Raw genomic sequence first — 23035 nt, 5'->3', positions numbered from 1 at the left:
TAGATATTTAGTACAATATACTGAAAATTAATAAGCGAAACTTATTCTAATATGACTTTTAATTAAAAATATATTTTAGAAATCTTTTCACAATATTCTTTAACTTTGTTAAGGATTGGATCATACAAACCCTGATAGATTAGTTCGTTGAGGCTGTTCTAGCTTAACCATGAGTTTCGAGTTTGAGACGTGGGAATGCAGCATCTTAGGGGGTAGGGGCACCAACTTTAATGGTTCTTGTCATGTCTGATTAGTCTGAATTTGTTATTGTGTGTGAAAGATATCGGCTGCTTACAAAAATAAAAAAAAAGGATTGGATCAAACAAGTACATCATGTTAACAGGGATGAGAACAAGTAGGTTGATTTCCTTGTGAAAAAAAAATCCCTTTCCATGGGTGATGGCATCCAAATTCTCCTGGGTTAGCTGTTGTTAATTTGTTTTTAAAATTTCCCTTTCATAAAAAAATAATGTTAATAATCTGAATTAAAATGTATGAACGATTTAATGATATGAACTAAAGCATATGTTTTTAAATTTTTTTGCTGAACTTAAATGTAGGTTTTAAAATAAAGGAGAAATTTTTATAAAAAATTTGTTAAAATTAATTGATGTCTAAAAGTTGATTTCATCTCTCCACTCTTGTCTAGCTCATACAACGGTAGTAAAACAAATTGAAAAAAAGTAATTTATAATAGGAAAAATTGTAATTAGGTCCCACTCATGAGAATTAAATATAAAAAAGTCTCTTGAAATTATCAAATTATTCTAAAGTCTCAAGAGACCTCATTACAAAAATTTTATTTATTAATTATTAAATTGTCTTTTTTTTTTTAAAATTTTGTATTGACAATTGAAAAAGCAGTAATTAACAACTTAGGTATAAAAACTAATAACTATGCTGCAGTTTTTGGGGGAGACTTTATAGCAATTTTCCCATTATAATAACAGGCTTTAGTTTTTTTTTACCAGAGAATAGTCTTTAGTTATGAACTGCTTAAATTTAAATTTTAACTGTTTAAATTTATTTATATATTTTAAAGCAAAATTATAAATATATTGTTATTAAATATGAATCATTAGATTTTTAATTTAATGATAACGATAGGAAAGCAAGCGCAGAGGAGAGAGCTTCTATCTCCCCGTGGTTCTGTCTCGGCTTCCATCGGTCAACTGAAACGCTTAAAGTGTCGGCAGAATCCCGCGACAGTTCTTACACCAAGAGGCATGATCTTCATGCCTTGACGTAGCGATTTAAATAGGCATGAGATGCATGTAGAGGGAGGGGGGGGGGGGAAGTCAAGCATGAGATGACTTGACAAAGATAAGCATGAGATGAGCTCCCTATTTAGCGGGGGTTTGATGTTGGTGATAAAACACTTTTTACGTGTTTATCATTATTCAATACACCAAGAGACATGATCTTCATGCGTTGACGTAGCGATTTAGATAAGCATGAGATGCGTGTAAAAGGAGGGAAAAAAAAAAGGTAAGTATGAGATGACTTGAGAAAGCCAGGGATGAGATAAGCTCCCTATTTAGCGGGGGTTTGATGGTGGTGATAAAACACGTCTTACATGTTTATCATTATGCAATAACCTATTTGCTACCAACCTGCAGCTTATTTTAATGGTGGATTTCTCGCCAAGGAGTGGTCTAAATATTCTTTTGTCCCATTCCTCATTCCCTTCGTCCTCGTCCTCCTCTGGCCCCCATCCTCCTCTTCACTGTAATCCTTGTTTCTGGGTCTCTTCGTCCTTCTCGTGGTCTCGTGGACAGGACTAGAACGAAAACGTCAGCATCCACCTTTGTGTAATTACTAGCGTATTTGCTGCTGTTCTCGGCTTTACCCTCCCCTAGCTGTCTGATTCCCATGTTATTTTTGATACATAAAGGGGAGGCAAAAGCCTTGGAATGTCTACCCAGTATCAATGGGGTAGTTACAGTCCCGCTCCATAAGGAGTTCAACGTCTGATTCCCTCGTTATTCTAACTCTAGAACTTTACAAACAACATATTCTGGAAGTTTTCATGACTTGCAGAAACATATTTGCTTGTTATCTCTTGTTGTTTTAAACTGGAATTATTATTATTATTATTATTTTTTTACTTGTGTTCCAACTTCCAAATCAATTTTGTTTTTTGTTATCTTGAACTCGTTGCTGATGGAGCATGCTTCCAAGCCCTATATTATCCTTCTATTTTATTTAAAATTACTTTTTGTTTCCGATGGAACGAAATTAGAACGATGACGTTAGTTGTGTATGAGTGTCTCGTTGGAACTTGAAGTCAGTATCTTCAGTTCTGTGATTCACGCGCAAGCCCGAAGTTTGTTAATCACGTAGTCCGGACATTGCGGGCAAATTATATCAAGTATACTTGTTCCGGCAAAATTTGTCTAAACTTTATTATCCAAAAATGTCATTTCGTGTAAATAAAACTGCAACCACTGTGACTTATCTTGCCCATAAGATGAGCTTAAATTGCTTCTTTTGTAGTCAATAAACATGTTCGCCAGCATGAGGAGATTCGGAAGGTGGGTCTCCTTTGTTTCCAAGAGGGAGTTTTCGAATTCCTCTTGTTTTGAAAAGGGTGCTGAACGAAGCCCGAAATCATTAAACCTTTATTCGGCCATCAACCAAGCTCTTCACATTGCGTTGGAAACTGATCCACGGTGGGTTTCTTAGGCTTGTAAATATTTTGTACGTTTGTGTTCTTGATGTTCTATTTTTTCGTTCAACTATCCGCTGTGATATGATGAGGCATGCAATTGCATTCTTTTCCTCGCACAAGATAATAAATCTTACTGGGGGCTATAAGCCACACAACGAAATTGCATATTTTTGTTTGGTATCTGAATGAGTTTGTGTTCAATTGATTTCCTTGATTGTTATGACAGTCACTCCCAATCTCAAACGGTTACTATCTTTTGCAAAGCATGTGATGGAGGGGAGGGGGGTAGGGTTCGAGGTCATGTTAAGAGATGATGAAGCTTTGTCAGCTTCTAGATAATGTCATCGTGCGAGTTCTAATGATTATTTGATGGTAGTTCTATTGACTCACGGATTTCTGCAAGACTGATTAATTGTTACTTCTACTGGCAACTTACGAATGTTCAACATAGATTCAGTTGCTCATATCCAATAACTTGAGGAGATTTTTGAGTTGACAGGGATGTTAACTGAGCATCTATTTTGTCAACCATCTCACTTTTGTCCCCAAATGTCTCAGCTTGGACCGAAATTGTGACTGCAATAACAGTATCTCGATAATATGTGTGACAGTAGCGACACTTAAATATTCTTTTAGTGAATTTAAAGTTTTCCTGTAGGAGATCTAGGACAGTACACCTAGTTCTTGGTCAATGATGATAGGCTAGCTTATCCCCATAAATGCGAACCGCCTGCAACTGAGCTAAACACCAGCCAAGGTCTGTGTCTGCATAGGAGGAAATTGCTAATGGCTATTATCCAAATTAATTAGGCAAGAAATTGAGGGTTAATAATTCTCTTAACTTATTTGTTTAAAGACAATAAGCGTGTACTCTTTCTCCGACTACCCTACTCCTACTAAGTGACCTAACTCCTGAAATAAGAAAGTGAGAACCACAGTAAAGTTAGAAATTATTTATTTCTTCAGAGACCTTAAAGAGAAGCAGAGGCCTCAGTTTCTCTGTCAGGATGGTTGAGCCAAACTTCTGGTCAAACACCATGTATCTTGCTAGGCTTGAAGAAATGCCAATCTTCGCTCTCCAGAATAACCAATAACCAGATCAAAAGACACAATCAAAACCAACTCTTTTTTGCTTCTTTCTTGAATCCAATCTCCAAAAGACCTAAACAATTTCAGCTATTAAGAATAATACCACAGCCTTTGGGGGAAAAAAAGAGTCATCAGCATTAACAAGATTATATTTAATCACCACCACTTACCCTGACCAAAAAAGTGAAGCAGCTGTGCAAGAACGAGATTGAGAGGGGAAGGAAGGGTTTATGTTACTGGTGCCTAAAGATTGAATTGGGAGGGCCCTGTGGAAAGCCCAAGTATGTCAACACATAGGAATTCTGTTAATTTTGTCAGGAATGAATTGCGTCTGAAGGAAGTTAAATGACAAGTATTCCTATGAACATGTAAAGAATGCATAGATATAAATGTATGTGCGCTGAGTAAAGAATTTTAATCTCTTGTTCTGTCCGCCTCAAGTAAATGCTATTTTTCAGTGTTCTCTATATTTGTGCCATTGGAGTATCTAGTGGTACTAATTCTCCTACTGAAATCACTTCACAACAACCTCAGTTGTCTGGTAATTCATCAATATTGATGTTTTCATCGCCACAAACTATAGTGGTCTCTCCCATGAACCCTACAAAGCGTCCCTTACTGCACTCTTCGCTTACTGTGAGTGAGGATTTTGTTTCTCTTGTGTTCTAGAATTTAGTCTACAGAAAGGAATTGCTTAGTACGAACTTGGCTGTTATCCAATCTTCATTAGCGACAAGTGTGCCTTTTAAAGCTATTAATGTTAGTACTTGATTTCATCATGCTCAGGTTCCACCTCATCCATCTCCTATGCCACTTATTGTGGACATTGTTGTAAATTTGGAGGGGCAAGTTTTTATCTGACTATCCTCGCTACTAGTACCTTGTTTGTCAGAAAGGCTTTCTAGATTTGAATGCTGTTTGGAACGCTGAGAATAGGTTTTTCAAGCAAGATTTTCCTTTATCAATGTTCATTCCACCACCTATTGCTACATTCCGAGATGCTCAGATTGGTTGGTCTTCATTTGATACCATCCACCATAATCTTGTTTGCTAGAAGGGTTTTCCTGATTCAGGCATTACTTGGAGTTTCCCGCTCACATCTTGCCCTGTTGGTGTCGTATTGATTGTTTTACTCTCTAGAGGAGAATTCCTTGAGGCTGGGGAGAAATGGTGGGAGACATAATTTTTATTCTTTTAACGTCTGTACGTGCAATTTTATCTAAGCATGGCTTAATGGTCTTTATGTTCATCTTGTTATATTTCTTGTGACCGCACATTTTTTAAATATGGCTACTCATTCTCTTTTATTTGATTCCAGTGCTTATGTTTTTGGAGAAGATGTAAGCTTTGGTGGGGTATTCCGTTGCACAACAGGATTAGCTGACCGGTTTGGTAAAAACAGGGTTTTTAATACTCCACTGTGCGAACAGGTATCTATGTTCCGTATTCCTCTGCAAATGCTGTGTTCCCCCCCCCCCAAAAAAAAAAAAAAAAAATTTCTCCTTTCCTCTCCTGTAATTGTGCATAGTCCAGACGTATAGAAACAAGAGTACAAAGGAGTCTTTTTTGAACATAGTGTAATGGAATCCTATCCTATCTTGACTTTGTATACGGAGACTGTGTTAGCAACCGGTACATAACTCAATGTCTCCTTTTTTTTCCTCTCAAGTTTGTTTTTAATTCTTTCCTCATTTAGTATCTACTTGATACGCCAAGTTTAGAAATTATATACTGATGTTTTATTGCACACAGGGCATTGTTGGATTTGGCATTGGTCTGGCAGCATTGGTGAGTGTAAGAAGTTCTTTCTTGTTTGTTTCACAATCAAACAACTACAATCTGCTATGATTATTCTGTTTTGACTCGCTGATAGTGTAAGTTCTTGGTCTTGATTCATGTGACAGGGCAATAGAGCCATTGCAGAAATCCAGTTTGCAGATTATATTTATCCTGCTTTTGATCAGGCATGCACCCTTTCTGTGGCTGTGACTAGCTAAAGCCATGTCTGACCTGTAATTAACCCATTTTCGGTATTCTAGATTGTCAATGAAGCCTCTAAATTCAGATATCGTAGTGGGAATCAATTTAATTGCGGTGGTAAATTTCTTTTACCCTTTTCTTTTTGAAGTTTCTGGCCTGTTTCTTTCTTTGAGTTGTTGTATCACAAAAGTTTACTTATTACCATAGGGTTAACAGTTCGAGCTCCTTATGGAGCTGTGGGCCATGGCGGACATTACCATTCTCAGTCCCCTGAAGCATTCTTTTGCCATGTTCCTGGTATCAAAGTATGGCGCTTTCTTTGGGATTCTGTTTGCTATTCAGAAACCTGCTTTTTCTATACTTTTGTTCATTTCTCCGTTGTTTAATATGGGTTGGTTACAATGTGGTGCTTGTCACTGTAGAAGTGCTAGAACTTATGTGTATGAAATTGCAGGGTTATCCTCATGCTGGGCTGTCTAATCAAAAAGAGTATTAATGTTTAGACGGGGTCTTAAATGCAGATAATTGGATAAGCCTGAGCTTGAAAATAGTCTGCAAACACAGAAGGCTTGTGTGTGATTGCGGAGGTTATGCATTACGTGAATTCTAACATGTTCGCAGTAAAGTTCCAGAGTACTTGAGACCCCTTTAAGCTAGGGTACTTGAGACTTTTATGATTAAATAAATGATTTACCTGCCCCTCACTGAACAAGTATAGAAACTGATAGTGATTCAAGAAGCTGTTCCTTTTTTCAGTCAACAAAAACTGTGCCTTGATTTACATAAATCAGGGCTTTTAGAAATTGGTCTTTTGTCAGAATTCAGTGTTTGAGAAGAATATATTGATCTGAATTATATAGAAGGACCTGAATTAGAAAGGACGACATTCATGCCTATTTATAATGAATATCTAATGAATGAAGTTAATTACCAATCATGTGTTATTACAATATACCACCTACCTACCGCCATGTAACATCATTTCACCTTTCAACTACTACCTACTTATGTTTTGAGATTGATTCTCCAACATAAAGGAAAGGGATCTATGATAACCACTAACACCCCCTCGATCTCCAATGACCGGATCATTGGGACTTGGGGGGTTTTTTCTCTACTGACTATTTTTTCTTCCTGTTATTTTGAATAAAGATTCTATATCTTGATGGCGGGAGGATGGTTTGGTTAGCAGATTCAGGGTAGTTTGCAGTTTGAATTAGATTCTATTGGATTTGACCTAGCAAGGATTGTGTTTTCAGCAGTCCTTAATTGCTTGTACACAGTACTTTGATCGAATGACAGAAAAAATGACCAGTAAATGTTTTTCGCCCGGCCAACTCTTCAGATTTATCAATATTAAATTATTACTTGAGATAATATGCACTGCTTTTAAAAATTACCAGTCGATCTTAATATCTGTAAAATTCCAATGGGACCCATAGCAAAGATAATGTCGCAGATTAACCAAAATAAAGAAATATAAATACATAACATTCAGCATCATACTCTTCTGGCTGGATAATCCTTGCCACTTATTAATTAAGTAATATAGCACCTTGTGTCTTGGGTTCTTGGGGCGTGTCCTTGGACACAAAACTTTGAGCTTGATGCTGCAAAGTGGGTGCATCTAGATTTAAAAGATCTACTGCATTTAATAACAGGACAAGAGTCTTATTTAAATTTTTTAGAAGTCATATGAGACATGTAAAGGAATACAGTAATTATACTCAAATATATCGAATTAGGATGCTTCTAAAAATGTGCACTGTAAATTATAATGAAATTTGTGATTGCTATGGGGTAAAAATAAGAATGTTTATGTGTCACGCTGACACTGTTCTTGCAGAGAAGTAGGTCTCTTCTTTTTGTCCTATTGACCTGGTTGATGCATTGTTCCCCTTCCCCTCTAATTCTTGTATAGGTGGTCATTCCTCGAAGTCCACAACAAGCAAAAGGGTTGTTGCTATCCTGCATTCGAGATCCAAATCCTGTTGTATTTTTTGAACCAAAGGTTTGAGTTCTTCCGAAATAACTTCGCTCAAATTGTGTTTGGCAAATTCTGAAATTCAAAAGTTGGAATTCTTGGTTTCAGTGGCTTTACCGTTTAGCTGTTGAAGATGTGCCAGAAGATGATTATATGTTGCCTCTATCTGAAGCTGAGGTACGCAACAATTCATGCTAGATAAAAGAAGTAAAAGAAGCTCTTTATCAAAAACTTTTAAATTCTGGATTCTGGAACATTTATCTGTTGAATACTGGGATGTGTAATCAGGTGCTGCGAGACGGTAGGGATATCACACTTGTTGGATGGGGAGCTCAGTTGTCTATAATGGAACAAGCTTGTCTGGATGCTGAAAAAGTACGTGATTGTTTTATTAGAAACTGAAGCACTAGCACTTAAAACGTGCATTTGTTTAACACTATTTGTGCTTTTTTTTTTTTTTTTCCTTCCTTGGATATGCTCACTGAATCATCATTGGGTATTCTCTTTATGCAACCTGAAGCATTAATATAGAGGGGTGGTGGTCAAGGTAAGGTGAATAATTTGTGTCCAGGAATGTTCTGTTTTGGAATGTTAGGGATCTGGAATGACTGTAGGAAGCATAGAAAGGTTAAACATGTCAAATATATCGTTGGGAAAATGTAGGAGCCGAAGAAAAACATTCTAGCTTTCTTTATAATTATTAGGAGTAAATTCTTAATTATTTACGTGCTCCCACATGCTGGCGTGTGACATGCATGGAAAGCTTTTCTGGCAGCTACTCAACCAGAGAACATCACCAACAACCATAGAGACTAGCTACAGTGTTTTTGTGCTGTTTTATGCTCCGCTGGTGGGGTTCTTGTAAAGTGCAATTTGTGTTTGTCTAAACTGTCTACATTGGTGTTCTGGTCATTTTTGGTTTACCTAGCCTCTGTCCAGGGCCTTTATTATTGCCTCACCCATTCTTGTGGTCTATTGAGCCACTTGTTACGCTTTGCTGCCTGAAGAGCCCTTTCTATATCCTAACCTTCGCTCTTGTTCATTACAGATTATACGTTTTAGCCTGCATTCATTTCAAATCTTCACTCTTGTTCATTTTGCCACTTCCTTGCTGCTGTAGTCTTAACTTTCCATCCATCCAATTATGTCTGAGACCGCAGCAATAGGTGATGTATCTAGTATTGGCAGTGATTCCACTTAAACGAATGACTTGCCACATATTCAAGCAGCATCTGGATTGAGTTGAAAAATTACTTAAAATGGGCTCAAATGGTTCGGATATTTCTCAAAGGACGAGGTAAGTTGGATCTCTCGTTGGGTACCACTGTGCCATTCCCAAACCAGGGGATCCCAAAGTTTGATGCTTAGAATGAAGAGGATTGGTCAGTAATGTCCTGGTTAGGGAATTCTGTGTCATTGGAAATTAGTGACACATGCATATCCGCTAAGGGGATTTGGGATGTTGGGGCAGCAATTCTATTCTAAGGTTTGAGATACCGCATGAATCTGAGCTCAAAACCAGAATCGCCAAAGCTAAATTGGGAAGTCTGTCAGTCACCAACTACTCTAATATGCTGAAATGTTCATGGCAAGGAACCAATCAATTATCAATGCACTCAAGTGATGTGTACTATAGATGCAACCATTCTTAAGCGGCTTATGGAAAAAGACAAAAACGAGTTTCTTGCTGGATGGAACATTGGGTTTGATACTGTGAGAGTCCAAATACTCGATAAGGAGTATTACTATCCTTAAATGAGTCATTCACCCTGGTATTGGCTGAAGAAGGAAGGAGTGTGATGAATAAAGAACAACCAGTGGAAAGTGTCTGCTCTAGTTTCTAAAGATGTTGAAGTTTAAGAAAGCTGAAAACTCGTATGTCGATCAACACAAGATGATCACAATATATATAGTGCTGTAAAAGAGATCCGAGCACAAACTATGCCATGCTTCCTGACCGGAGTCAAATCTCAGTAATTTCTCCCCAAGATAAGCTATGTGTTTGACTAGAATCAACCTAAAAATTAATAAATACATTTAACTATTTTACAAGATAATTAAACACGCATTACAGATTTAACCACACTCTTCCTTAAGTTGGATCATATGTATTAATTATGCCCAAATTGCTCATGAGACTTCAAACATTTCTGTTGAAAGCCCTTTAGTGAACATATCAGCTATTTGCTCCCTGGTTGGAATAAATGTCAAAAGCAAGATCCTTTCTTCCATCTTACTTCCTCTTGTCCTTGTTATGGGGCATCTTCTAGAAGCAATTTCTGTCCTAAATATAAGTGAACAACTAATTCATTAATTGCTAACCAATTTTACCGATGTCACTAATTAAGGTTTAATGTTAGTAAGCTCATCAAATTCTGTGTTTTTCTGTCTGCATCATTTATATTTGGGGGTAAACTTGGAAAAAAAAAATCAATGTAGGGCAAATTTAATGTTTTAACTATCATTCTTCAGTATGTGAGAATTAGCTGAGAATTCTCTATAAGGACCAGGGGGAGTATCTTTTAAGAAAATGCCCATCCACCTCAATATATTTATTTCTATCATGTTGAACTAGATTAGGGGATTTGTTTATGATAGGATTGTTGTCGCGATAAAGCTTCATACATGACTCCGTGTCAATCTGTAGCTCTCACAACAATCTCTGTAGCCATAGCCCTTCACAAATTCCTTAAGCAGCCGCCCTAATCACTCTACATTGCTTCTGGCTACCACATCTCTTCTTTTGCTTCTCCAAGTGATTAGATTGCTCCATACACAGGTAATATCTTGAAGTTGCTCTTCTGTCCTTGATAGATTTAGCCCAGTGGCGAATACCTCCACACTACCTTATTTTCTCTTTTCCAATAGCAAGCCTCTTCCTGGGATGCATTTTATATGCTTCGGGATCTCATGAATCGCTTCAAGGTGAGCACCTGAAGGCCAACTCACCAAAACTTTGTCGGAAAAAATGGACAAAAAATGGTATGAGATCATGTAATCTGTTTCACAATTCTAATGCTTACATTTAAGCATTGTGGCTGACTTGCTTAAGTGAGAAGTATCATATTGAGTCAATTCGTTTTTTCTTCCACTTAAAAACACTAGGCATTGTACGCCATAAAAGAATTAAAAAAAAAAAAAGGTCAACTGACTCTTGCTGCATATGTATCGAATTTTAGATGTCCATGTGATCAGAGATTGAGATATTTATTATGTATTAATAAGTCTAAGCTTTCATCTTTTATTGAAATTGTAATATGAATTTGGGATTCTGCAGGATGGAATTTCGTGTGAGCTGATAGATCTGAGGACACTTACACCTTGGGATAAAGACACAATAGAAGCCTCTGTCAAGAAGACTGGAAGACTACTCGTGAGTAAATATTTTGTGGAATTTGACATTTGTCTCTGGGTGGTATTGCATATCGATGTGTTGAAGTTCCTTTGTAGATTAGTCATGAAGCTCCGGTAACAGGTGGTTTTGGTGCTGAAATCTCAGCTTCCATTGTTGAACGCTGCTTCTCACGGGTATACTCAAATCCTCACTTCATATAACTGTTATTCTAGTAGCTATCCTCTGTGGCAGAAAACTCTTAAGGCAAGTGGGGCATAGTTGGGTAAAAAAAAAAAAGCAGATCTATGCGCCAAATATGTTTTGATTTATTTGAGGAATTTTAACATTGGACAAGATTATCTTGTTCTGCTTTTCATCTCAACCTCCTATTAAATTAGTGAAAATAAACACACTTACAAATCGACATAGTTGTATGTTTGTTGTGATATATAGCAGGAACGTTATGAAAAGCCTAATTGGGGTAGTCCATATCGCATATCGCATATTGTGATTGACTATCCTTTTTCTGTCATTTCTTCATCCAAATTGATACTTGTAATTTCTTATCATTACATCAGTCACGTACGCAGTTTGCGTTTGTTTATATTCCTACGAAGTTATGACACAGTTAGCTCCTTTTACATACCGTTAGCACTTGTAGCTCGTATGGTTGTCTATGGTCTATGGCTCAGTGCTTAATGAATTATGCAGGTGCTTGGGATTGCACGCCATGATGCGTGCTTGCTGATGTTTTCTTTTTTGTATGAAACTATCTTTCGAAAAGTTGATGTACAACTTGGATGCAGGACATTATGCATACTTCTAAGTTGATGGAATCTTCTGGAAATTTTTATCTGCTTTCTAGATTATCTTGCACTCTGATAGACATTTGACGAAAACCTGCCTTTATCTTTTTATATTTTGTGCAGCTAGAGGCCCCTATAACAAGAATTTGCGGTCTGGACACCCCTTTCCCTCTAGTTTTTGAACCCTTTTACATGCCCACCAAGAATAAGGTAATTTCGCAGCGCTTCCTTAATTTTCTGTGCTTCTTTAGTGATTCTTGTCCTAAGTAACGAAAGCTGTCTTTGATACTAGTTTTTGCCACCCCTTTGATGCAGATATTGGATGCAATCAAATCGACGGTAGGTTACTAAGTATATTGATCCACTTTGTTTTGGCTGTTGTGTATAATCTAATAGCAGTTGCGTGCTGGATCATGGTCAACTTAATGAGCTTGACACTATTAGAATAATACTACTCATTCTGTTATAGAATTAGTATCATTTGTATGGTACAATTAGATTTATCTATTTGTGGAACTAGCACAGCAAGCACAAGATGAAACTAGTTGCACTCCGCAGCACGAATGATGTGACATCATCATCCTGTTAAACTACCGTTACTTTTATGTTGGATTTATGACGTAGCATTGCACATTTGCACTTACCAGTTACACCTATGATTTCTCGCTGAGGCCTTTGTCTTATCTATCATGATGTTACTTTCCATTCATAGCTATAATCTGAGTTTTTTAATCCCCAACGACAAAAAGGATACAAAATTCTTGAGCTATGTCGCAATTGTTAACATCCATATATTGCGACAAAGGCAGGGCAGATAATTACCTTAAATAATGATCGCAGGGCGCATTGACGTTGAACCCGGGGTTTAATGGTAAATGTGCCATTACTTATTTAAAAGCTGAAGTATATGTTTGGTTATTTAACTTTGTATAAGGTTTTAATTTGATCTCTTAACTTTAAAAACATACATTTGGTCCTTTAATCCTAAAATCATTAGACTTTAATGATGATTTTCTGTAATAATCATAAATATTTTGAAAATTAAACTTAATATGTTAGCATTTGAGAATATTTTATTAATATTTAAAATTTTAATGTCATCATTTTTTTTAAAAACTTTATAGTTAAAGAACTAAAAGTATATTTTTTAAAGTTAAGAGATCGGATTCAAAAAATTATAGGACCAAATGTATATTTTGGTCTATTTAAAATGATATTTTGGGATCATGAATGCACGAAAATCCAAAATATGGGAAAAGATATTGAAGCAGCTAGGTTTATATTTTATATTGAAAAAAGGAGTTTTGTGACTTGAAACGAAGTTATTTATGGAAAGTGATTCCCACTCCCGAGCTTCATTAATCATAATCAAAGTTGCTGGAACATGTCAAAGATCTAGTGTAATTTCAAATTATGGGGAATATAGTAATTTAACAAAAAGAAAAAAGAAAAGAACTCCAACAAAATTAGCTTTTTTAGCAAAATTTATATGTCAACGTCTTATTTTAGTAGTCCTCACAGGTCATTCATTTTCTTTTTTTTTTCCTAAAAAAAGAAGTAAATTTTGCAAGACAACTTGAAAACGATACGAGATCCCATGCTCACATTCATTCATGATTTACTTGTAAATTACTAAAGGTCACTTGTGATTGTTTCAGAGTTGTAAATTACTCCATCATTCTAAATAGATTTTATATTTAAGACCTATATTGAGGACCGGTAGAGCCGAAAATACGGGTTAGAACCATGAGTCGGGCCGCCAACCTGTTATAAAAGAGTAGGTTAGATTGGTATTTTGTCAGCTCGCCGCACCTAGCAGCACCGCATAACCTGCCGGCTACGACGGGCTAGCCCACGAGTTGGTGGCTTGGCCCGCCTAACCTGTCACTTTTTTTATATAAAATTTTTTTCATATAAATAATATATTATATTTGAAAATTTTCTTCTTTTATTTACATTTTAATTTTCATGTTATATAATACATATGTAAACAAAAAATATTTTTTAAAAATAAGCATACTATATTTATAGCAAAACTTTGATAACTACAATCAAATATAAGACAATATTTATAATGAAAAAAAAAAGTGTTTCAGAAGCACATGGTAAACAAACTTTTAAAAAAAATTAGATAAATACACTTCTAATTTATTAAGAGATAGTGTTTTGTATCAAACATGACATTTGCATGAAAAAAATTATAAAATTAATCACTTGATGAGTTGATATTGAACGTTAATCATGTGAAATATTTATAATGCATTATTTTACATTTGTATTGACTATTCTAAATGTGGTTAAACATCATTTATACTTATGATTGCTTTTTAACTTTTAAATAACCATTTATTATTTAAAAAAATTAAATAAAAATAAAATTTAAAAATCGAGAATTAAAAAAAATTGGCGGGCTGGCCCGGCGGGTTAGAGTTGGGAATTTTCCAGCCCTCCAAAATGCAGACTGCTCCAACCCGCACTGCATAACCCGCAGATTGTGACAAACTGACCCGTATTCACAGCTATATGGACCGGAATAGTATATGTTGCAAGGCAGAAATCTCACATATCAGTATTTAAGATGAAATAAAATTTCAATCTAACGTTCACAATCAACATTTGCCAACTCATTTGAAGCTTTTTTCTGAAGTTCGGAGACGAAATAACATTATAATAATTTAAGATGCCTCTAAATCCTCACAAAAAATACCCCATCACACAACAAATCGGATGCATTCCTCACCTTCACAGACATTTGGGCTGTAGTAGGGGATTTACAACAAAATATCCTCTGCAAGGATACAATTGCAGGTGTGAAGTTTGCAGCAAACAAGTCATTAAAGGCGACGTTAAAAACAGCTAGACGTCGTAGCAAAACATGTTTTTAGGCAGATGTGTAGAAGCATTCTAAATCATAAACAACTTAATAACCAGACACTAGGATCACTAGATCCATCCCCTTCCGAGACGTCATTTCAACCAGTCGGCAATTGATCGGGGTAATATTTGTTGATTAAATTAAGTAACCATGTCAATTCAAGTGACCAAGGTTTATAAACATCACATTTAAATTTAAATCTCACTAAACATCTGAGAGTATGTATTTAAATGCCCCCACCAAAACAACATATTATAGAACAGCACAAGACCCGACAACTCTTACAAGGAAAAAGAAAAAAGCTGTGCCATTTCAAGTATGTTTTGTTACAATTTTTCCTGCCTCATCCAAATCATTTTCTTCTCTAATGTGCTTCTCACTTCACTACATCAAAACCCATCGACAAACTGACGGAACAAGATACATGATTATTCCCGAGTTACCTCGTTCAGGGATCTCCTTTCTTAGTATTTACAGCTCAACCAAGTTCCACCATCCATTCCAATAAATTCATGACTTTTGCACATCCACAATTCATCTCATTGCTGCTCTTGACAGTAATCTGCCATGAATAGCAAGCAGGAAACATAAAAATAAATGCATCAGAGCTTAGCAGCATCCTTTGAAACTCACCCCCCGCCCCACTCGTTTTTCCACAATTTCTATTGAAATAAATAGCAAAAAGTCAGGTTGGGACCCAAATCACCTAGAGTTGTAGATAATAAATATAGATAATATGAGAACTCCATTGTAAATTGTAATAGCACTCATAGATCGCCAAATGGAAAGTGAATGAAACCATTTCCATACCATTGCTGGTTTTTCCTGTACTCAGTGAGCACAGGATATATGTTCTCAAAGGCTGTGTAAGTTTCATCCCTCACCTGTAGAGATGGAATTAAGACAGTCAATTCCACAAAGGCAGAAACACACAATGTAGCACAATACGAGAATACCTTAAAATATGTTACCTTTGCCCCTGTTAGAACAATTTTTCCAGAGACGAATATAAGCAGGACTATCTTTGGTTGCTTCATCCGATAAATTAGTCCTGGAAACAGCTCTGGTTCATACTAAACACCAGGGAAAAGGAAGTTCAACAAATATCCAATGCTTCCTAAACTTTCTAGCGGATCACAGGAGACAAGAAAAATCGTCATCCATTGAAAGAACTGAAGATGACCCTTTTAATCTATGCACACCCTCTACAAGACTCAAAGCATCGTGACATGCAGGGCCCCTCTAGAATATGAAACTGTTCCCTTCAGTTTTAATATATAATTTTGAAAAATATCCATTCATAAACATCAACAAAGTATGTTTGGCAAAGCATTTAATAAAGCCAAAGCAGCATTCAATCGTATTATATTTTGGGTTTTTTTTACTGCAGGTGGGAGTGTTGGCCGCAGAATATTTTGGCTGCAAATTGCTTTTCACCATTTGCATGAGTCAGATCCAGTCTTCCAAAATTGCAACTTGGCCTTTTGACATGACCCTCTCAAGAATTTTCCATATAATCACCCATAGAGGCCAATGATTAAGAATTATATCATTTAACGAATTTATGGATTAACACTTACATATACGAATCACCAACTAAACACTATGGAAAGAAAACAATTTCTAGACTTACACTAGAGAAAGCACCATGAGAATATGCAAGGCCCTCAAGCCGTATCGGGAACTTGACATCACAAGAGCCAACGATATTCTGAATCTTAAAATCCTGAAACATGATCCCCAGAATTCAAAATAAAGTACCACTTGCAGTGCATGGAAAGACAATTTGCCAGAAAACCAGTTCAATGAAGATAGTAGAGAGAAGTTTAAATGATACCTTGAATTTAGCTGGGAAACCAAGTTTTTGGATAATTCGAGCATACTGAACGGGAAATAACACAATTAGAAAGGACTTCCAATTCCAATTCAAAGATAACATGATTCCCAAATCCCAATTGAGAAAATAGTTTGCTTCACGCTTGGTACAAGAAATCAGAACATTCAACCATTTCACCTCCGTTAAATACATGAAGTTGCTATTACCAATACAAATATAACACAATCAAGCTCGTGTTATAACAAGTCGACTTCCACTTGGAAAATGTCAGTAATTCATACATGACAAGTGAGAATAAAAATGACAGATTCACACCTTCCGTGCTGCCAATTTAGACTGTTGCTCACTCTTAGCTCCAGTACAAACCTAATCACACCATTTAAATTTAGATTATATAAGAAACATGCACACTCAAGCTACAATCAGAAAAGGCAAAACTTATGAGAACTCAAAAGGCATATTACAACCATCAAAATAAATAATGCAAACAAGTGGCCCATCCTCTAATCTTATTCATTTATATAGTTAAGAATTAGACTAGTACAACACAATGTGATGGGTCTAAATGGGAACGAGAACCCTCCCCCAAAAGCTAACTGTTTAGGTGGGAGAACCAACCCATTCACATATACCATTGGGCATCCTATGCTACTCAATATGGGGCTAGCTACTACCAAATCTCCATTGTCTCAAAACAGCTAAACTCCATGACGCTTCACCCAGCCACCTGCCAATCTGAAAGACCTATCCACAAACCCATTCAGCCGCCAACAACCTGGTTTTAACACCAATCAATGGATAACTAAGTGTGATGGAAACCCCATCCCAAAAGCTAGCGGAGAACCGCTTCACTTAAATATTAAGCATCCCATGGACTTAGTATCTCATACCACCAAATCTCCATCACAATGACATCCTAAAACTCAAATCCCATTATCATGTAAATAAGATGTTAAAAATTAAGACAATTCTATAATAATATAAATGGAGCCAAATTCCAGATAAAACAATACCATCTTGCCAGACGCAAAGATGAGCGCAGTAGTTTTAGGTTCCCTTATCCGCATAATCACAGCAGCAAAACGCTGCAAAAGATCACATCTCAAAAACATGAGCAATATGGGCATTACAAATGATAGCCTACAAGTGAAGGCGATTTTAATGAAAGAACTTGCATAAAACAATTTTTGCTGCCCCATATAAAATCACTGCAATTTATGGGACGTAACAAGCAAATCATTAAAGAAGAAGAAAAGAGAGCATAGCTTGCGCAGCTCCAATTTTGCCCCAAAAAAACAGTGCTTACTTTGGGATTGTATTCCGCATTTCTAGCCTGAAGTGCGATTTTTTTCAGGTCCAACTTACACTCCAAATTGACTGTTGAAACAATATTCCTGGAAGTAAAAAGCATATGCATTGTTAAGATTTTCCAATGAAAGTAGAAGCAAAACTTCTCATATAATTGAAATAAATATAGAACTTTCACTAAAAAAATCTTTTAGCATGCGTTGAGTCCATCCAAAAAAGAGCCTGGCATGGGGATATAAATCCTATTTGATGCTTGAAATTGCTTAATTGGGCAAAGAACAAGTGGATAAGGAATAACAATAAACATCACATACACCAGCAACAACCGAAAAGGAAGCTCTGAAATTTGATCAACTTATGCATTACATTCAAGAAGTCATAAGATACCATAATTAGGCATCATGCGATGTACCAGAGATGTACATAAGGATCACCTTTTCTATTTTGGTGGTAGGAAATAAGGATTATTTAATTAAGAAATTTGGCGATAACAATTATCTAATAAAGAAATGTTCTGTCACTCAGATTACCAACTTGTTCTTAGGCATCTCAGTTATGCCTGCCTCTTCGTTGTTATAAAGATTATATCTCTATTTAGTTGTAACTCTAGGACAGAGAATATGAGAACACCAGAGATAGCTCTCTCTCTCTCTCTCTCTCTCTGGGTCTTTCAATCTAAGTGATCGTCAGATACCACGGTCTATTACATAATATGAAATTAAGAATTCAGGCACAGACAAGGAATCCTTGTAACTTTCAATGAACATAAAATCAGACTTTTCCATTAAAATAAGCTTTTGATGAAATCAATTCTTTCAATATGCAAGGAAGACCAGCTCATAAGTTGCACTACGTTGCCTTTGCTGAAAATCAAGTTGATATCCAAATGTAGCAGAAAGAATATGTAGTAACAAAATGGAAGTTTTTTCAACAAAATCATAGAGTAAACTGTTCTGTGGTTGGATAGGAAATAGTAGGAAAGAATTAGGAGAGAATTCTGAATAATACTTTTGATTAACTTCCAAAACTGATCTGCAATTACAATCAGGCTTCCTTATATAACCTCTAACATAGTCCTATAACGGCTATAAACTAACTCCTGTCATTACTAAATATCATTCCCTTTATTATTAATTCGAGAATGTCATAACAGAAGACCAATGTCATGCTAGATACGAAACAGTCAAAAATATCTAGAAAAAGATAAATTGTGAGAGAAAGGGGAGACAGAAAATACTTGGGATCCATTCGGTACAATTCTTCCAGGCCCATGGAAAGAAAAAAAGATAGGAATGGAATGGAATGTTCATTGCTGCGTATATGCTTGGTACGATATTGAGAATTTAAAAAAAAATTATTTTTTATATTCAATTAGAAATTAAATAATTAAATAAATATTATAATGTAATGACTCTAAAAGCCCTACAAGATTTTTTCTTATCTATCATCCTTCTTACCATCACCCAACTCTTTCAACCCTTCACCACCACCATTCAAGATCTAACAATGGGTACATCACATTAGATACATATCTAATAAGCATATATCTACCTTCAAGTATAGGAGCAACATCGGATGTAATTCTGGCCCTAGAATGATCTTTTTCCATTGATCAGGAAAGTGTGTCTTTAAAAAGTGCACGACACACAAAATTCTTATGCATAATTTCACATTTTGACAACATATATTTCCACTGCCTATGTTACTGAACCTCACGTGAGTATTAAAATTAAAATTGGGGGAACTAAAAACACTTGATCCAGCTACACTGCTTAAAGGAGACTGACATTTTACAGATCAATCTTAAAGACAGCCTCTGGCCAAAAGTAACACTTGTCATCTATGACATATAAACAAGAATATACTGACTGAGATAACTTCACCCATGTTAATAGAAAACCCAGCTGACTTAAGCCCACATAGAAACACAAAACAAGCCGCAACAGACATGCAATTGCTTTCAATTTGAATTCTCAATGCCAGTAACAACACATCTGAATCACAACAAACCGCCAACATGGAACAATGCTTGAACAACGATAACCTTTTTTTTTATTTGTTATTAGGAACAATGCATTTATAAAAAATAATGTATAAAAAATAAATACCACCCTTTGAAGAAAAATGTCCAAAAATCTCATGCAATCCACCAAGCATCATATTAAAGTGTAAATTAGGAAATACTCCCTCCGTTCCTTATTATAAGAGACATTTGGTGCTTATGGCATGTTCCTATATATAAGAGACACTTAAAGTTGTCTCTACTTTTTTGTGTTGATTTCCTATTACCCATATTTATTGTCTCCAATCACACACTCTCTACCTCTCACTTCTCTTTCTTTCAATAATTTAATTGTTCTCTCTCATACTTTCTCTCCTTATTAATGAGGGTATTTTTGAAAAAAATTATATTTTTTACACATTGATTGTTCTTAACTACTTTTAATTGTTTTTTTTATCAACATAATTCGGTTATTCGCCTCTTATAATAAGGAACGGAGGGAGTATTTTTTTAAGTAAAAAAAGATAGCTACTCACTGAAGGGTAGGCACAATCCCAGAAGGGTGCTTCTTGAGATCTACCGGTTGGCTACCTTCCAATCCTTGATCAGCCATTTCTACAAACTATTATGTATGCTTCAAGCGGCAGACCACAGACAAGGATGCCAATCTATAAACCACAATATTTCAGACTAATTAGTATAAATCCTTAATTCATCTAAAAGAAAATTGTCTCAGAAAAAAAAGTTTTAACCGCCAAAAAAAAAATCCATTGGAAAGAACCATGACTTTCCATGCTTTCCAGTAGTGATAATTATGAGCGGATTTTAGAAGTATCAGTAGTTGCAAAACACTAGAGCAAACTTCCCAATAATCAACAATAAAACGAAAACCAAAAGAAATCAGACAAAGGCTCACGGGAATTTGCATAAAGCGTGAACAGATTATCAATAGAAATATGACAGATATCAGACCTTCATGTGTTAATAGTAAGCAAGAAAAGTAGGGCTATGATTATAGAGATCTGTCTGCAAGTAGAATTGAGGAATGCGGAACGAGTATGAAATAGAGAGGGAAGAATTTCAAAGCAAATTTACATTATAAGAGAGTGCGTAAGGGAATTCGTTCGTGAGGCTAGTCAATGAAACGTACCACAGTTTTAGAAAGAGTTTTAAACAAAAACAGAACCAGAACCCCCAACTATTTCAGGATCGACTATACAGCGATCATAAGTTTCTTCGGTGACCTCAAATGTTTCTCCTAATCTATACATTTTGTCTGAACTTAGTCTGGAACTAACAAGTCTCTAGTACTACTAAAAATGAAAAATAGTACGGATTGAAATAAATATTACAGTCAGTTCGATGAATGTATGCTGCGAAGACAAATTGGAGAATTTTGCAAAGATAAGGAATAAACAAACTATAAACTTAACAGAACAGTGTTTAGAATTATCGCCCAAATCAACATATAGGCCAAATCTATAATAACAAGAAAAGAATCATACCAGGGTTTGCGACAATACCAAGCCCTACGTGACGCTAAAATCGTGCGAAAGAAAAATTCTGATAGAGGGGCTCTCCGACCATGTAATGCTTGTCGGAGTACTTGGACAGAGAACTGACGGCAGCGATGATGGGATCTGACGGTAAAGTCGCCCGTAGGTGATTGTCCTGCGTCCCCCCCGGTGTTCGAGGAAGCGAGAGAGGCCCTGTTTTGTCCCCTTTGGGGTCTGCGTTGCTAACAGCTGAGTACCCAGCGCCTCTATTTATAGATCCCAAAACTAGATTTACTATAATTGTGAAAATGTAAATTATAGTACTGTATCATACTACCTCTGATTCTAATTATAAAACCTAATTAATTAATTTAGAAAGATTAAAAAAAATTAAATTAGTTATTTATAATAAATAAGTATTGTCTTTCCTAAAATATTCTTACTAATCAAGTGTATTAGCTAGAACTATGATTGTTAGAAAGACTATTTTGAAAAAAATCCATAAATATAAAAGACAAAGTGGATTGAGATCTTATATTTAGGATTAAAATAAAAATCAAACAAAGTCTTATATTAATGAGCGGAGGTAGTATCTTAATATAAAACTGTTTGATTTTTATTTTCATCATTAGTATAAAATTATAATCTATTTTATTTCTCATATTTATATATTTTTAAGATATTTTTTTATAACTAATACATTTGATTAATAATGATATTTTAGAAAAGACAATACTTATTTATTATAAATAAATAACTTAGCTTATTCCTTAATCTACTCAAATTAATTAATTAACTCTTATATTTAGAACCAAAATACTAGTTTATTATAATATCAAAATTAAGCATAGGAAGAATGTGTGCGAGAAGCTAACAATTAATAAACCTTAAATTAAAATTTTTTGGGTTAATATAACTTTTGGTCCTTCAAATTTATCTTTATTTTAGTTTTAGTCCCTCAAATTTGGAACCAGTGATGAGCATAAGCTCATCAGATATAAACCATCCATATTTTATTTGGATGGTCCAGATTTAATTTCTTTTTCTTTATTTGTTCAAAATAATTATTTTAATACATTGAGAATCTAAAATAGGGATCATCTCTTAATTATCATTCTTTTCAAAAATATTTTTTCTATTTAAAAATAATTAGTTAAAGATTTTAAATCTGGATCGTTCAAATCAGATATAGATAGTCTAGATCTGATAAGTTTATGGCGCTCATCAAAATGATGAGCAGTGAAACTAATTTTCTCAAATTTCAAATCATAGGTTTTGATCCCTCTAGGGGCAAAATGGTCCATATTTTTATTGAATTATAGGGACTAATATTTTACATGAAAAGAAATTTAAGGAATTGAAACCTATGATTTGAAATTTGAAGGACCAAAACTAAAATAAAAGCAAACTTGATTGACCAAAAATGGTATTAAACCAAATTTTTTATAAAAATATATTACTACTTCCGGTCTTTAATATAAAACCTTGTTTGACTTTTATTTTGGTCCTAAATATAAAATCCCGATTTACTTTGTCTCTCATATTTATGTATTTTTTTTTCAAGGTAGTCTTTCTAGCAATGGTAATTCTAACCAATACATTTAATTAGCAAAGATATTTTAAAAAATACAACACCTATTTATTACAAATAAC

At 35.2% G+C, this 23035-nt stretch overlaps 2 protein-coding genes across 6 annotated transcripts; one reads left to right on the top strand and one right to left on the bottom strand.

Moving 5' to 3' along the window:
• Window positions 1-1293: 1293 nt before the first annotated feature.
• On the top strand, window positions 1294-12514 carry LOC114718510 (2-oxoisovalerate dehydrogenase subunit beta 1, mitochondrial). Of its 5 annotated transcripts, none has more exons than XM_028903851.1 (14): window positions 1294-1793; window positions 2497-2672; window positions 5079-5190; window positions 5513-5548; window positions 5665-5724; window positions 5800-5857; window positions 5948-6045; window positions 7662-7751; window positions 7833-7901; window positions 8013-8099; window positions 11002-11097; window positions 11175-11252; window positions 11988-12074; window positions 12180-12514. In XM_028903851.1, the coding sequence occupies exons 2-14, from the start codon at window positions 2506-2508 to the stop codon at window positions 12213-12215; spliced, it is 1074 nt and encodes a 357-aa protein (XP_028759684.1). In that variant the 5' UTR covers window positions 1294-1793; window positions 2497-2505; the 3' UTR covers window positions 12216-12514. The 5 variants fall into 5 exon arrangements, 4 of the variants coding, with proteins under 4 accessions (XP_028759684.1, XP_028759683.1, XP_028759682.1 ...); XM_028903850.1 differs by having other exon boundaries at window positions 1294-1811; XM_028903849.1 differs by lacking the exon at window positions 1294-1793 and adding an exon at window positions 1982-2371.
• A 2337-nt stretch (window positions 12515-14851) lies between these two features.
• On the bottom strand, window positions 14852-21605 carry LOC114718471 (TATA-box-binding protein). Its single transcript, XM_028903789.1, has 10 exons — window positions 21392-21605; window positions 20423-20554; window positions 17883-17970; window positions 17590-17661; window positions 16892-16942; window positions 16577-16621; window positions 16373-16465; window positions 15711-15812; window positions 15550-15623; window positions 14852-15301 (listed from the first exon to the last, which is right to left on the bottom strand). Coding segments are annotated over exons 2-10 (603 nt in total). The 5' UTR covers window positions 20500-20554; window positions 21392-21605; the 3' UTR covers window positions 14852-15300.
• Window positions 21606-23035: the final 1430 nt, after the last annotated feature.

The sequence above is a fragment of the Neltuma alba genome, unplaced genomic scaffold, assembly GCF_004799145.2.
Source record: "Neltuma alba isolate B1F8T4 unplaced genomic scaffold, ASM479914v2 tig00011850_pilon, whole genome shotgun sequence".
Lineage (NCBI taxonomy): Eukaryota > Viridiplantae > Streptophyta > Magnoliopsida > Fabales > Fabaceae > Neltuma > Neltuma alba.
This window is presented reverse-complemented; position numbering and strand designations above follow the sequence as displayed.

What these genes read in the sequence shown, in the direction of transcription:
- LOC114718510 (XM_028903851.1), top strand. Translation starts at nt 2,506, where the DNA reads ATGTTCGCCAGCATGAGGAGATTCGGAAGGTGGGTCTCCTTTGTTTCC. An exon ending in GCGTTGGAAACTGATCCACG is followed by an intron (nt 2,673 to 5,078) that starts GTGGGTTTCTTA and finishes ATTTGATTCCAG; the next exon opens with TGCTTATGTTTTTGGAGAAG. An exon ending in ACATGCCCACCAAGAATAAG is followed by an intron (nt 12,075 to 12,179) that starts GTAATTTCGCAG and finishes CCTTTGATGCAG; the next exon opens with ATATTGGATGCAATCAAATC.
- LOC114718471 (XM_028903789.1), bottom strand. Translation starts at nt 20,499, where the DNA reads ATGGCTGATCAAGGATTGGAAGGTAGCCAACCGGTAGATCTCAAGAAG. An exon ending in CTCATGGTGCTTTCTCTAGT is followed by an intron (nt 15,813 to 16,372) that starts GTAAGTCTAGAA and finishes CCTGGTGTTTAG; the next exon opens with TATGAACCAGAGCTGTTTCC. An exon ending in TTGTTCTAACAGGGGCAAAG is followed by an intron (nt 15,624 to 15,710) that starts GTAACATATTTT and finishes CCATCTCTACAG; the next exon opens with GTGAGGGATGAAACTTACAC.